The following is a 15120-nucleotide window of genomic DNA, read 5'->3' as shown; positions in this document are numbered from 1 at the left end:
AGCAGGGTCTGAGCCGGCAGGGGGCCTGGGAAATGAAACCCCTGGAGTCCCCGCCTCCAGGACAGCGCCTGTCCCTGCACGGCCTCTGCAGCCACCACCCTCAGCCAGCACATGAGAGGCCTGGGACCCGCATCTCTCCTTGTTCACAGGGGAGTGAGACTGAGCGTCCTTTCTGCTCTCTCGGACCAGTCGTTGGCGCGTCCTCATCCAGAGCCTGGGATGGATGGGCAGCAAACTTGACACCCTGGCTTATGACAGGTGCCTTAGGAGCCAGATGTGCCCAGCTGTGGGAGAGAGGGGCCAGGCCAAGGAGGGCGAGAAGAGCAGTTAACCCCTGATTCGCCAGCACGGTTATAACCCAGAGGCCTGGCCCTGAGAGGGTAGCACTGACCAGCGGGTAGGCCCACAGCCAGCAGAGCCTCTGTTTTCAAGGGGGCAGTGCCTGGAGTGGGACCAGGGTGTCAACCAACGGAAAAGGCAGGGCTCTTGGGGGGTCAGGATGGACACATGGACCCTTCTGCTGGCAGAGACCTCAGTGTGGGTGACATGACACACCTGTGGTTAGTGCTGTGTGCAGCCACTCACCCAGGATCCCTATTTCCCAATGGACCAGGGGAGGTCTCGATTTCAACCCCATCTTCTCCCTGACAGCCTCCTGGGGCCAGCCGAGGGGCGGGCTGACACACGGTGTGCCCCCGGCACGCAGGAGCACACCTGAGGACGGAGTCACGGACGCAGCCTACCAGGGTCTTCAGGTCCTTCAGCTGGTTCCTTAGCTGGAAGAGCTCCGTGGAGGTCAGCAGGATGGTGTTGAGGGCGTGGACCATGGTCGAGGCGAACTTGAGGTCCTCCTCCCGCAGCAGGATGTCTGCCATCGAGTGGAAGATGTTCTCCGCGTTCAGCAGGAGGCACAGCTGCCTGGAGAGCAGGCAGAGTGGGGTCAGGGCGCAGGACGACCTGCGTCTCAGCCTGGGAGGCCTCCTCTTGGTTTTACAGCGTTCTGGGGAAATCTGCCCTTTTCTGAGGCCGGTGTGGAGCCATGACTCTGAGGCCTGTGGTTACGGGGGGGCGGGGAAGGGTGGGGGGAACGCCGCACCTGCCTCCAGGCTTCCCAGCACTGCTTACCTGGGCCTAGCCATGCCAGGGTGTCCCACGCTATACTAATCCCTGGACACAAGAGAAACAGCTGGGCCTCCAAAATAGTCCCTGGGACCCCGTCACCTTCCTGAACTCCCACACGCTTGGGCAATGCCCGCCACCCCAGGCCAAGACACAGCTGTCCCCCGCTGGGCTTTCTTCTCTTGCTAGAGTTCATCTTCATCCGGCCAATTCTCCACACATCGGTCACCTGTTTACTGCCCCACTCCTCCTCCTGGAAGCCCCCGAGGTCAGGGATTTGTGCTGTTCGGGCTGTACCCCATGGCCTGGAGCACAGATCCATGTGGGATCAGCATTATGACCCTGAGTTTTTTCTTCACTGTACGGATAGTGAAACTCTGGTGAAGTGACTTGACCAAGGTCGCGGAGTCACTTAAGGCCAGAGCCTAGCTCGCTGGTCCCTGGGCCATGACCCCTTTCCCATCTCTTGTCTAGTAAGAGTCATTCAGTGCGAAGGATTGGACTTTGTGAGAGGAGCCTCCCCATTATACAAAAGGAAAAAACTGAACCCAGAGGATGAAAGCAGATTCCCCAGGGTCCCTGGGCCAGATGACACTAGCAGTGAGAAGTGGGTGGTGAGGACAGGCTTGGAGGAATCCGCGCTGCTTTTCCGCGTGCCCTCGGAGGCCTGGCCTGCAGGGGAAGGGCGCCTGGGCAATGCTTCCCAGCTGGAGTCCCAGGGATTTGGGAGCTTCCCCAAACAGCATGATGCAGGCAAGATGGGGCAGGAGTGGGGTGGCTGGTGAGAGGGTGGTGTGCAGCACTGTGCTTCCTCACTGCTGGGCTGGCGGCAGCATGGCACCCCTGCCCACACCACCTCCCATCTAGGGCTGAGCTCTGGAGCCTGACGCCGCGTCCTGTCTCCAGGGAAGCACCACCACAGGTCCCACATGGCGTTGGAGGCCCCGAGGTCTCAGGTGCTCAGTGAGGTGAGCCACATTTCTTGGTGGGAGGCCTGAAACACCTCCATCTCCTCCCAGGTCGCTGGACTCAGCCTCCGCTCTGCATGACCTGGGCCCAGCTTCCCGAATGCCCCTGAACGCCAGCCATGGCTCTGGGGCCAGACTGGAGAAGATTCCTCCCCACCCCCAGCCCCAAAGGAACCCCAGAGCATTTGGTAACAAAGAGGCCAGACCACAAAGCGCAAACAGTAGGCAGGCCGTTCCAGCCTACCCTGGCTGGAGCCTGCAGGCCTGGGCAAGAAACCACGAGAAACAGAAACAAGCGGCGCAGGGAGGGGGTGGTGGCCGCACGAGTGAGGGCCGCTTCATCTCCCCACACATGCCACGAGGACCCTGCCATGCCGGGGGCTCCCCCGGGGTTAGGAGGCAGGTGAAGGCCTCAGCCAGGTGTCCTCAACTAACAGCAGTGTGATCTCAATGTCTCCGCACAATTTCTCCACTTTAATTAGGGGCAATACCTATCTGTGAAACAGGGGGAAGTTCTCAGAGGGCAGCCTGAGGACGAGGAATGCAGACGAGGAACAAGCCATGTAAGGCCAGTGTGTGGGACATGGTACCACAGGGGCCACAGCTCCTCTGGGGAGCTGCTGGCCGCAGAGGGAAAGCCCAGCCAGGCAGCCTCAAGCCAAAGGCCAGGAGGTGGCGGCCCCGCTGTAGAGCCCAGACAGTGCTTCCCGGCCCCTCCCGGTCCCACAACCCCTCCATGAGCCCTGTCTCCACGGCTGTGGGACAGAAATGTTCCAGAAGGGCAGGCACAGGAGGAAGGGGGGCGTTCTGACAAATGGTCACAAGTGCCCATCGCCGGCAGCTGGTGCCGTCTCCATGACAGAGGCCAACAGCTGAGCCGCTGCCAGGCAGCGCTCTCCAGGGATCCAGGCCGGCAGACGGGACCTGTGGCAGCGGAGGGCAGAGTGGCGCCCACGTGAGGGCAGGCTGAGGAGGGTGTGGAGGGAGGGATGGATGAGGGGCTAGTGGTGAGGAGAAGCTGCGCCTCCCGGTGGTCTGTGGTCCCCATCGGTGACTCCCACACATGCCCTCCAGCCTGAGCCCCCGCTGGGCTCTAGATGGAACAGCTGCTTGCGTGGTGGAAGGCCCTGCCTGGCCACCTAGCAGGCATTTCAAACCTCGCTGGGCTACAACCAACCCTTGGTGTCCCCATGGACTTGCCACCCCCTCCTCATCTCAGTAAATGGTGGCATTGCCCACCCAGCTGCTGAGGCCCAAACCACGAGTCATCCTGACCCCCAGTCCCTCTGTTGGGTCCACTGGCAGGTATGGGGGCCTTACCCTGGGAGCACATCCTACACGGCCACCCTGCCCCACACCCGCCCCCATGCCTAGGGGGCTGTCAGTATCACCTGCCTGGTCCATCTCCCCATGTCTCAGGATCTGCCTCCTGCTGCTTCTCCTGCCCCCACAATCCGCCCTCCACACACCAACTGGACAATCCTAAAGCATGCCCGCCAGAGCATGCCCCTCCCTGCTGGGATGTGCTAGCGGCTTCCTCCTGGATCTGAAACAAACCCTGCCCCTCACCTCGGCCTACAGGGTCTCACACCTCTCACTGGTTCCTCTCCAGCCTCCCTCTTCTGTCCCTCCTCCACTGATGGTGTTCTAGCCTCTTGGGTTTTTCAGTTCCTGACCTTGCCAAGCCCACGTGGCCCTAGAGGCTCCACGTGCTCTGCCCTGGCCCGATGGCTCGGCCAGGAACAGCACGTAGCAGGGTCCTCCCAGACATCGAGGCCTCGGCTGCAACCTTAGGTCCTGGTGAAGCCTCAGTCTGAAATGCATGCCCCTCCTACCAGACCCTTCTAAGAGAAAGTTCTGGTTCTTTCAGGGCACTTATCCCCAAGAAGCAAGGGTCTCCTGGACAGAATGGGAGGTGCAATGACCCCCCACCCCCTCCCCCAGGCCAGCACATTCTCTCCGTTCATGCCCAGGCAGGCCTCTGTGCTGTGCAAACACCGGTGTGTGGAAAACGGCAGCGTGATGTTACATTTTTGCCCTTGTCACCCCTCAGGCCAAGCCCTGGCCTGGCTGCCCTGCCGTGCCCTGCCCAGGTCTTGTACTCTCTCTCTTTTTTTTTTTTTTTTTTGAGATGGAGTCTTGCCCTGCCGCCCAGGCTGGAGTGCAGTGGCACAATCTCGGCTCACTGCAAGCTCCACCTCCCAGGTTCACGCCATTCTCCTGCCTCAGCCTCCTGAGTAGCTGGGACTACAGGCGCCCGCCACCACGCCTGGCTAATTCTTTTGTATTTTTAGTAGAGGCGGGGTTTCACCATGTTCGCCAGGATGGTCTCGATCTCCTGACCTTGTGAGCCGCCCGCCTGGGCCTCCCAAAGTGCTGGGATTACAGGCGTGAGCCACTGCGCCCGGCCTAGATCTTGTACTCTCTTGCTGGCTGAAGAGGCCTGGGAAGCTGGCTCATGCCAGGAGACTCTGGAGCACAAGCCTCCTCACGAGATGTCTCCCTCTGAGTATCGCTAATTAAAGCACCACAAGACGGAAAGGGAGAGGAGAGGCTGGGAGTAGGCACCACAGAGAGCAGTGCTGAGGCCCTGCCATGCTCCAGCCGCTCGCTCAGCCACCCTTGCCCCAGGAGGAGGAGCCTGGAGAGGCTGTTCTGGGGCTGGCAGCAGAGGGGCCTCCACTGAGGGCGACTCCCATCCTGCCGCTGGGGAGGAGGTGGGGGCCGCATCCTGCCTCGACCCCAGGTCACCCTAGGTTTGGGGAGAAGGATCCCAGATCGCTCGGTTGCAAAGCCTCAAGAAGACAGTAATAATAGCGGAAGTGTTGGCCAGCTCACGGGGCCCTTACTAGAGGCCAGGCTCAGGGTGGAGGGTGTGAGAAGTGGGTCCTTGAGTCAGGAAGCTGGGGAGGGAGGAAAGAGGGCCCATTTTCCACTACAGTCCCCAGTCCACACAGGGATCTGTACAGACAGGTGGCCTCGGAGTTACCACGCACCTGGCACTGGGCTCTGAGCTAGCTCCACTTGTGGTGTCATGCTGAGTCCTCACACAACCTGGGCAGGGTTGCCACCCCCATCGCAAAGAAGAGGAATCGGGGGTTCAGAGAGGACCCACAGCTGACCAGAGGAGGAGGAACAGAGGAGTCAGACCTAGAAGAATCGCCTTCCAGAACCTGAGTTCTTCCTCACCACTCTGCTTCCCCATGCCCGCTGTGAGTGGGCACCAGGGGCTGTCCCTGCCCGGCGGAGGCCTGGCAGATGGCTGCCTCGCAGGGCTGCTGCGTCATCACTTCTTTGCTGAGCCCCAGCCCAGCTTGAGTTGCCTGCCTGGCTCCCAAGCACAGCGTCAACAGTGGAGCACAGCTTGCAAGCATTAAACATGTGCCCATATTTTCCAACACCCGCATGAAAATGCTATTCGTCATGAGACAATGGCCTGGAATGTGCTTGGGAACAAGGCAGAGACCTGGGGTGGGAGGGAACCTGAAAAGGGTCTAGGAGGGCATAGGGGACCTCTTGTACCACCCTGGAGGCCCACCGTGGGGCTGGAGGAGGGCAGGGGTCCACAGGGGAGTGTGTTGAGTCAGTAAGGGGACCTCTGGTGTATCCCGGTGACTCAGGCACAGGCAGGGGGGATGTGGCCAGAAGGCAAGGACACACGCCATTTAGGGAAGGCTCTTCTCTCAGTGACAATGGAGCTTTTGGCCCAGCAGGGGCTGTGTCACTGGTTGTGCCGTTCACACACAGCCCAGAGGCCCTGTGGACTGGGCTCTGCCTCCCTGTCTTGGGCTGCCAGCTGCTGCCTGGACAGCTGCTACCCCTTCCAGGTCTGGTTTTGTGCTGGGGGTGGGACCATCTTCTCTTTGGTTTCTCTGCCACATACCAGGAGCTCTCAGAGGAGCAACCTGCCCTCGGCCTGCTCTGAACTTCCCAGAGCCCAGTAGAGGGGGCGGTCACTTTTCCTTAAGAACTGAGACCACACAGCCTTGCCCATGAATATTCCCTCTGGGGCAGCCTCCAAAGCCAAGGCTAAGGCTCATGCTGGGACCAGGGAAGGAGAGATATGGCTCTGTATCCCCTTGCAGCCTTCTCCACTGCTCTGGAGCAGCGTCTGCCTGGAGGTGACTGCACCACACCTGCCAGGCTGGTGTGAGCCTTTGTGTTACTATCCCTCCCATCACTAACACTGGCAAGCATCAGCACACATCAGGCGCCAGCCCTGGACAGCCACAGGCCTCCATGGGAGATGCTCTCTCAAACCCCCACCTGGCATCCACGCATAGCCCCTGCTTCAGGTGAAACCTGGGCCAGGGTGGGCAGGAGGAGTAAGGTGTCAACTGGCTTTGCAGGTGCCGCAGGTGTCTGGGTGGCTCTAGACTGGCCAGTCACGCCCTGAGGTCACGTGGTCCAGGCTGGCAGGAGCCCTGCCTCATGGTAGCAGAAGGGGCGGTGGGAGAAAGGCATGGACGGGGCAGACGGGAGCCTAGAGCCTGGCGCTGTCTTCTTTGTCCTGTCCTGGGTTGGGGGCAGGGGCCACACGCTGTATGTCCTCCAGGGATAAGACAGGTCAGTGATTTGGGCAAAGTCAGGCCTTGGTTTGGAGGACAAGACTTCCTGGGGGCTTTACCCCTCAACACCCCTCCTGCCCGCGGCTGTGTGCAGAGCAGCAAAAGAGTTGCTGTGGAAACACTGCTGTCCGAGGGTGCAGCTGGCTGTGGCCAGTGGCCTCTCCCCACCTGGTTAGTTCCTGTGGGCCCGGAGCCGGGCGCGAGGAGGGCCAGCTCGCAGTGGGAGAGAGGGAGCAGGTCCTTTTAGGACAGACTCATTGTGGGAGCCTGGGGAGGGCAAAGCCTGGCACATCAGAGGCTAGGGACAGCCGAAGCCTGCTCGGGAGGGGCTGGGGAATGGCTTCTTTGCCAGGCATCTGTTGGAGCAGGGCCCCATGCTGCAGGTGAGGCCCAGGAGGGCAGAGGACAGAGCTTGGGTCTCCTTGTGGGGAGGTGACATTCTGGCTCCCTGCCGTGCTCCGCCCTGGGGAAGCTGGACTCTGCCATGTGGCTTCAGGGAAGACATGAAACTTCCATGACCTCATGTCCTTGCACCCTCAGAAAACAGCACCAGCAAAGTGACCAAGGCCAGAAACACCTCCCCATCCTCACTGTCGGCTGATCCTTCCCAGGTCCCACGGCTGTTTGCTCAGGATATTTGTGCTGGCTCCCTTTGGGGACCCTCCTCTGGCTCTGGTCACCAAGTAGGGGCATGCTGCTGCCGCCCCCCCACCCCCACCTGCCCAGTGACTGTTAGGATGCTGAGCCATCTGCTGGGGACGGGAACCCATGCACTCACTGGGTGCAGGCTCTGCCCTCCCCACCCCTCCTTCTTTGGGTCTGGCTTCTTTAAGAGGGTGACCAAGGCAGCAGCAGATGATGCTTCTGACCTGTGGTGGGGGTGTTTAGGGTGAGTGTTCAGTCCGGGAGGAGGAGAGGCCGAGGGCCCAGGAATGCCCTTCTGCTAGCTTGCCTGCCAGCACTGGCCTCCAGGGCCCTTGGTGGACACAGCCTGCCCCTCTGCCCACGTGGGCCAACCTGGGGCTCAAGGGCAGGGATGTGGACAGGGCACCAGATGAACTCAAGAGAAGTTCATGGGGAAATGGAGACCGAAGCAACCATCCCCTCCCAGGGGCCTCTGACATTCTTCACTGTCCCAAACAATAAGCCACCAACAGCATGGGAAACAGCTGGCCCAGCGGGCAGAGACCCTGGACTCAAACCCTAGAAAGAGATGGCAAGGCTGAGAGATGAGAGTGGAGGCTGGGGGTACCTGCTCCCGCCCGGCATGCCCTCAGCTGCTGTCTCTACTCCAGCCCTCACTGGCCCTGCAACGCTGCCCTCCCCATGATGAACGGAGGACTCAGAAGAAGCCTCAGCTGGCAAGTTCCAGGCGGGTGGGTGTACCCCCACTCCTCAGTTCTCTCCTATGCTCCACCTTGTCCACTCTCGCGTGCCATCCATGGGACGTCCTTCCCAATGGAGCCTTGTTGGTGGCCCCATGAGGCAAGAGTGTGGGTGATTTTGCTCGGTGCCTCCTGTTAGACTAGGTCACACAAGTGGCCTCACTGGATACAGATACAGGGAGGTCTCCTTCTACTGCCCATCCACCCCCCACAACTACCCCACCGGGTTCTTCATGCCTCTGCTTCTCTAGTCTACACCAGGACCCCCCGGTGGCGCCCATCTCCCACCCCAGCGGGTTCAATTCTCTAGCCCCACTGGCCCAGTGGGGACCCTGCCTGCAAGCCCAGCTCTTTGGTCGGGGGGTGCCATGGGGTCAGTAATCGCTGTGCTCCCTGGCAGGCTGTTGGCAGCTCTGGATGGTGATGGGGTTCTCACATGGGTGACTGGGCAGGTAGTCTTGCCTCAAGGTCCCTCAGAGGCTGGGATGGATGCTGATTCTGAGAGTGTGGGCTGGGTAGACTCCACCAGTCTCTCTGCAAGCGGCCTTAGGGCTGAGGGCAACAGGCTTCAGGTACCTGCCGAGGGCAGGGCATCCTGGCTCAGAGGCCCCTCTCTTCTCCCTGCGGCCAGGCCTCCTTCCTTCATTTCCATCCCCAGCTGCCTGTGGCTGACCATGCACAGACAGGAGAGCCCTTGTTTCTTTTCTTTTTTGAGACGGAGTCTCGCTTTGTTGCCTAGGCTGAAGTGCAGTGGCGTGACCTCAGCTCACTGCAACCTCCGCCTCCCAGGTTCAAGCGATTCTCTTGCCTTGGTGGCTGGGATTACAGGCATGTGCCACGATACCAGGCAAATTTTTGTATTTTTAGTAGAGACATGTTGGCCAGGCTGGTCGTGAACTCCTGACCTCAAGTGATCCACCTGCCTCGGCCTCCCAAAGTGCAGGGATTACAGGCGTGAGCCACTGCACCTGGACAGCCCTTGTTTCTTTTCTATATTGGATGCTGGATGACGCCCACATCCGTCCCCTTCAGTGGTCCAAGGCCAACGGACCCCAGTGCTTTCCTAGGAGACACCTGGAGTCTCACGGCCAATAAATCTGAGGTGCAACCTAATATCAAGGCTAGAAACTACAGCGAAGGCCGGGCCGCTCCTACTGGAAACGGGCCTCCTCCCTGCCTTGTTCCCGCCCCACAGCTGGGATCCTTTAGGAATTTAAAGAGAAAGCAGCTTTTGGGTCAGTATAACCTTAGGATAGGGAGAGGAGGGAGTGGCCTCCCATCTCGAGTCCAGAACGCTCCAGAATCTCACTGCATCCTGCCCCTCCCCCTCTGCTCTCTTCCCTTCCAACTCTCTCCTTCCAAGTATGAAAACTGTAAATCTGTTTTATTTATTTCAATCAATCCTCGGCAGTGTGCCCCTCAGGGCAAAGGCAGCCATGGTAACCCTGCCAACTCATGCCTTAAAAATGCATCGTGTTTAATGCAGTCGATGTGTCTGGTACACTTAAAAGTTTCTTGCAGGGAGTGGGGGTGGGAGGAGGAGGAGGATGCAGGACTTGTTTTTCTGGGTTTTGTGGGGAGCTGCTGGAAAGGGGATGGAGGGAGGAGGGGCACAGGAAGAGGCTTTCAGTCTTCTTAGCCATCTGTCCCTCTGTGCAAGAGGAGCCGCCATTGGGCTCTGGGAGGTCCCAGACACCCGTGCTGGGCTCATCTAGAGACCTCCGGAGAAGATCTCATCTGGGTGGGTGCTGCCACAGACAACCAAACAGTCTCACAAAGGCAGCTGGGGCCTCAGCCCCCAGGATTAGCAGGTCCCTCACCCTAGGTTTGGGGCTTGCTCTAGGGATTGAGTTGACTCCTGCTTTCCGCGCTGCCTACGGTGGAGTCAGATGGCCCTTGCTGCCATGGGAGGGGCTCTGCCTTCTCCTCAGGATGGGAGTCATCATCTACCTTGGCCCATCGGACTGGCTTGGCCCTTTTTCTTTTTTTAGATGGAGTCTTGCTCTGTCGTCCAGTGCAGTGGCGCAATCTTGGCTCACTGCAACCTCTGCCTCCCGGGTTCTAGTGATTCTCCTGCCTCAGCCTTCTGAGTAGCTGGGATTATAGGCGCCTGTCACCAGGCCTGGCTAATTTTTTTATTTTTAGTAGAGACGGGGTTTCACCATGTTGGCCAGGCTGGTCTTGAACTCCTGACCTCAGGTGATCCACCGCTTCGGCCTCCCAAAGTGCTGGGATGACAGGCATGAGCCACCGCACCTGCCTTGGCCTTATTTTCCATGTGTCTTTTCAGTCTGACCAGCCTGTCCCGTGTCCATTCACAGGTACTCAAGCCCCCTGCTCTTTCCCAGGACAGCCCTGCGCTGTCTCCTGCCTCAGCCGCTGCTAGTTCCCACCGATTTCCTTCCTAAAGTGGTACTTGGCCCCTCGGCCCTCCCTGAGCCCTGGTTCCTTTTCGGCTTTAGACCGCAAGGCCTTGGGCTGGGCCCCTACAGGCAGTCGGGGAGATGAATGCTTGTAGGACAGAAAATTAACCTCCAGGAAGGGACAAGGTGGCCTGGGTTACTTTGGCTGTGGGGCTGGGCATGCACACGGAACTGCAGGCCAAGGGGCTTCACAGTCAGGTGGGTTTTGAACTGTGTTATCAGGGTTCTTGGGGGGTGTCTGGCTCTGGCAGAAGCATTTCACAATCTGCAAGGAGTCCCTGTGAGGGGACTCAGCAGGCATATGACTCACAATGAGGTCTGCGTTTGTGTCTCAGAAAAGAGGCTGCGCCTTCTATCCCACAGACACACCCCAGAATACGGCCGGATGCAGGTCAGATGGCAGGGGCTGGGGACAGGCGTGTAACCTTGGGCTGGAGGCTCTGAAGCTGAGATTGCAGGGAGGACCGATGGGGACTCTGCTGAGATAGTGTCTTGGCATTGGAGAAAAAGGCGGTGTGAGGAGGGCAAGGCCGGGGTGAGGAGACAGCTGGGTGCGTGGAGTAGGGGCAGGAGTGCGGCTGGTCTGGCCCCTGCCTGGAGAATGTCGTCTTCAGGCCATGAAGCCTTGGCACGGCCGCAGGGACCTTCTTGCATGCTGAATCCTCAGTGCAAGTGAAAATAAAGGGACTGGTCACTAAAGTAAATCCTGTTGTCTCCATGACAATCAACTCCAAGAAGCGCTGAGAAGTGCCCAAGCCCTTGGGTCCCTGCTGGGTTCCTGCCCTCTCCTGCCACAGGGATTTCTTCCAAGCCGGAATCACTATTTCCTTCCTAATCCTGGCCACAAATGACAGTACATTAGGAACATCGTGTACATTCAACTTCTCAGCACGGGCCACTTGTGATTCCAGCCCAGAGCCCTTTCTAGCAGAGAATGCCAAGCGCGGCACACGTGAGAGGCCTTGCCGAAGTCCCCCTCGGTCAGCCTGACCCCAGCACCCAGTACTCACTGCTGCCCACCCACCCCCTTGTCCCCTAACAAGCTCCAGGGCCCAGACGGCACAGAGCCTTAGATACACTTTTCCGGGAAGACAGTTTGGGCCTCCTGAGCTGCAGAGATCACCGGGGCCTTCTGGTGTGGACTGGAGCAAGTTTCTTCAGAAACTTCCTGTGGCTCTGGGGCGGCATATCTGTAGCCAGCTCCTTCTACTCCACTCTCCCCCTGGAACCACCTCTGTGGACGGATGGCACTGACCACACCTGGCTGGGATGCTGTTGGCCTATGATCTGCACTTAGTTCTACCCTACTAGGGCAATGGTTTGTCTCCAAGGGTACGAGAGGGAAGCAGGGCCTCGAAACTGCAGCCATAGTTCTGCAGCCTGGACCCAAACTCAGACCCGGGGGAGAAAGTCCATGGGGCTGACTCTGACAGCAGGTCCCCGGAAACGAGTTGGGAGCAGCAGATCCTGAGTGTGGGAGCCCGGCCAGCTGCTGCCTCAGGTCCAGGCTGGGGTGATTTTAATATAAAGATTCCTCGTGCCCAGGGAGACGTAGCCAAGGCTGGTGCTCTGAACTGGCTGATAGATTCCCTGGCTGATACTGCCAGGGAAATGGCATCCCCGAGCCCTACCTGCCCTGGGGTCTCCTGGGCTCTGCTGGAGAACTGCAGATGTAACCTTTCTCTCCCTTTGAAGCCCTCTGGGCTTGACCCCTCTAAGCAGGATTTCCTCCTGAGGATGTGCTCAGCTGCCCCCGTGGAGGCCAGCCCTGCCCATAAGGAGGCCGCCACTGCCTGGCACACTGCTTCCTGGCCCTGCCTGCCCTTGCATGCCCCTGTCACCCACATGGGACAGGAAGGAACTGAAGCCAAGGACTGGTCCCAGGCTACACAGCCAGGGCCACAGACGGGCCAGAACTTGGGTCTCTGACCCGGTGCTCATGTTCCCATGAACATGCTCCCACGCTCTGTGGCATCCGCAAGGGACACAGACCTCCCTTCCCCGGCTGGCTCCCTTTCCCACCCATTCCCTGCAGCTTGTATGCCCAGGGCAGAGACACCCCTTCACCCTGTGGCATGTGACCTCACGCAGGGTCCTCTGAGATTGAGTCTGTCTTGGGACAGCATCCCTGTGTCTCTGCCATTTTCCCCTACAAACCACGGGGGCCTTGTGAGGAATGAGGCGGGTGACAGCAGTGCTGGGACCCAAGTGAGGTGGCCAGAGCTACTCCGGCCCCAACAATGTCTGGGGACGCCCCTTGCCCGTGTTCTGATCACCAAGCTGTTCATTTTCCTTTATTTCAGGCAATGATTCCCAAACTAGTCCCTTTGTTCCAGGCCAGGGAGCACTCCTGCTGCTGCGTATTCCCACAGTTTACAGACGGTGAGCCTCCCCTTCTGCCTCGTCAGTGCTGGACTAAGACACAGAGGCCTCGGCAGGGACCACACTCGGCCCCTCTGGCCTTAAAGCCACGTGGCCAACTTGGGTCCAGCAGCCTCAGTGTTCAGCAGCCTCAGTGTTCACATGGCCATAGCCCCATGTCAACATTTCCCTCCCCCAAATTATTTAACCAGATGGGCTGTCCTCCTGGTCATGGGCCCTGGGTGATTACAGTGATTCTCTAGTATCTCATGTTCCCGTGGCAACTTTCCTTCAAAGGACCTTCTGTGCTCTGAAGGAGTTCCGGCCAGGGGCTGTCATTCTGGTTTCTGAGGGCACCTCGAGTGCTCTGCCTTGGTTGCCATGCGCATGGCTTCAGTTCCACACCCCTCAGTGGGGAGCCACCAACCCCTGTCCCATCAGTGTCTTCATCCACCCAGAAGGTTGTGCATTTACCCTCCAGAACAAGCCAGGAATACCCTAACTGAGGGACCCCAGAGTCTGGCTGTATGCCTGGACTACCCGCAGGCCTCACCACCAGGAGGTCCACGATCTGTACTCTCAACAAGCTTCCGGGGTGGCCAGAGACCTGCTGCCTGCAATTGCCTCACCAGGGCCGGTCGCTTCAGGCATGGTGATGCCCTGCTGAGGGAAGGGGGAGATTCTGGCAGGAGTCTCAGAGGATGGGTGGTAGCAGAGCCTGGCTCGGCCTTGGAGCTCTGGGTGGAAGGCCTTGACACTTGCCTTCTTGAGGCCCCACCCCTGCCTGTGCAGAGTCTGGGTCCTGGTTTAAGTTTCTGCTTGGCATTTCACTGTTTCCCTGCTGGTTTCTACCTGCACGGTCCTGAGCCTGCTGTGCACAGCCCTGGCCTCCTCTGTTCAAACACAAAGACGAAGAGGTCAGCTCTTGGGCAAGACCCGTGCTTGGACTCTTGGCAGCCATGTGGCCTCCTGGCAGCCATGTGGCCGGGCCCACCTGCACAGCCCCAGCACCCCGAAAGGAAGAACAGCTCACAGCTGCTGCCCTGGGCACGGGCCATTCCTGCCTTTCTGGCTGCGATTAGGAGCTAGAGCCATGAATGCCTTTCTTGTCTTCACATCTTTAGTCCAGGGGTTTTGTGAAATTTTATGAACTGAGACGGCTTTCTGTAGGCTTTATAAGTGCCCACTTAAAGAGCACTGAGATAAGTGTCAGAAAACAGGACGAGAAGTTAAACATGAATACCCACCACCGGTAACAAAGAGCAAATATCAGAGCAGCCTCACTGTGGCCTCTGAGAGGCTGGTAAAAAGATCAGAGTCTCAAAGGGCTGGGAGGATGGAGGCGCCAGAGCCGCAGTGGTGGGCCAAAGCATGGCGGCAGGGGGGGTTCCTTCAGTTATTCTCGCCAAATGGAAGGGGAGGGGTTCTCCTATTTGTACCCTCCCCCACCCCCTCCTGGGAGGCTGAAAAAATTCCTTTTGTGATCAGCCATTTTCAAAGATTTTTAAGACGCATGAAATAGGCTTTTCATCCACATGTTCCCTGCCAGCCCAGGAAATCTTCCCTGGATTAAACGCGTGAGAAATAAGAGGGCCCTAGACATGAGGCGTCCTTGGAAGTCATCCCAGGGGACGTGTCCTAGTCCCAGCTCTGAGTTACAGGCCAGGACCCCTACAGCAGAACTTGTGCTGGTGGGCAAGAGGCCAGGTCCCTCCACTCCCCGCCAGGATCACGCCACTGTCCCTGTGAGCAAAGACACCAGGTAACCACCGACAGAAAAAGGCGGGTGGACAGATTTCACACCGGGATGTGGCAGCCTCCGCGGGGAGGGATGGTGACCCTGAGCCACTGGGCTCAGGCTGGGAGCGTAGAGACAGCGTCTAGCCAGGCTCAGGATCCGGAAGGAGATGTGTTCCGCTCAAAGACAGTGAAGGGGAGGGACCTGGGCAAACTGCAGAGCTCTCCGAGTCCAGAGCCCACCGCTGCCAAACCAGCACCAGACCGAGCCTCAAGCTGATAAATGCACAGAAAGGGCTGCAGAAGGAAACACAGGAGCTGACCCCAGAGGCCTCTTCTGAGGGAGGAGGCGGCAGGTGGTCAGGGGTCTTTCCCGTTTACCGCTATACCATTCTGCATTATTCAGTTTTTATTTTATGTGGTTTAATATTTCTAAACAGAAAATAAAGTATTGAGAATCCTCCGTGTGCTTCTCTTGGACTCCTTCTCGGAGAGGCTTGGCGGCGGAGCCCACGGGCAGGGCTGGGAAAGGAGCTACCTCCCCAGGTCATGGGTACTC

The 15120-nt window shown here is 58.9% G+C and overlaps 1 protein-coding gene across 2 annotated transcripts in view; it reads right to left on the bottom strand.

The window, feature by feature from the left end:
- LOC105491296 (VAC14 component of PIKFYVE complex) overlaps positions 1-15120 on the bottom strand; it is a 115322-nt gene that overhangs the window by 10473 nt on the left and 89729 nt on the right. For both annotated transcript variants that reach the window (XM_071084901.1, XM_071084902.1), the window contains exon 15: positions 744-918. In XM_071084901.1, the coding sequence (XP_070941002.1) occupies positions 744-918 (175 nt within the window). The remainder of the gene's footprint in view (positions 1-743; positions 919-15120) is intronic.

The sequence above is a fragment of the Macaca nemestrina genome, chromosome 18, assembly GCF_043159975.1.
Source record: "Macaca nemestrina isolate mMacNem1 chromosome 18, mMacNem.hap1, whole genome shotgun sequence".
NCBI lineage: Eukaryota > Metazoa > Chordata > Mammalia > Primates > Cercopithecidae > Macaca > Macaca nemestrina.
The sequence above is the reverse complement of the archived record's forward strand: the minus strand, read 5'-3'. Positions and strand labels throughout refer to the sequence as shown.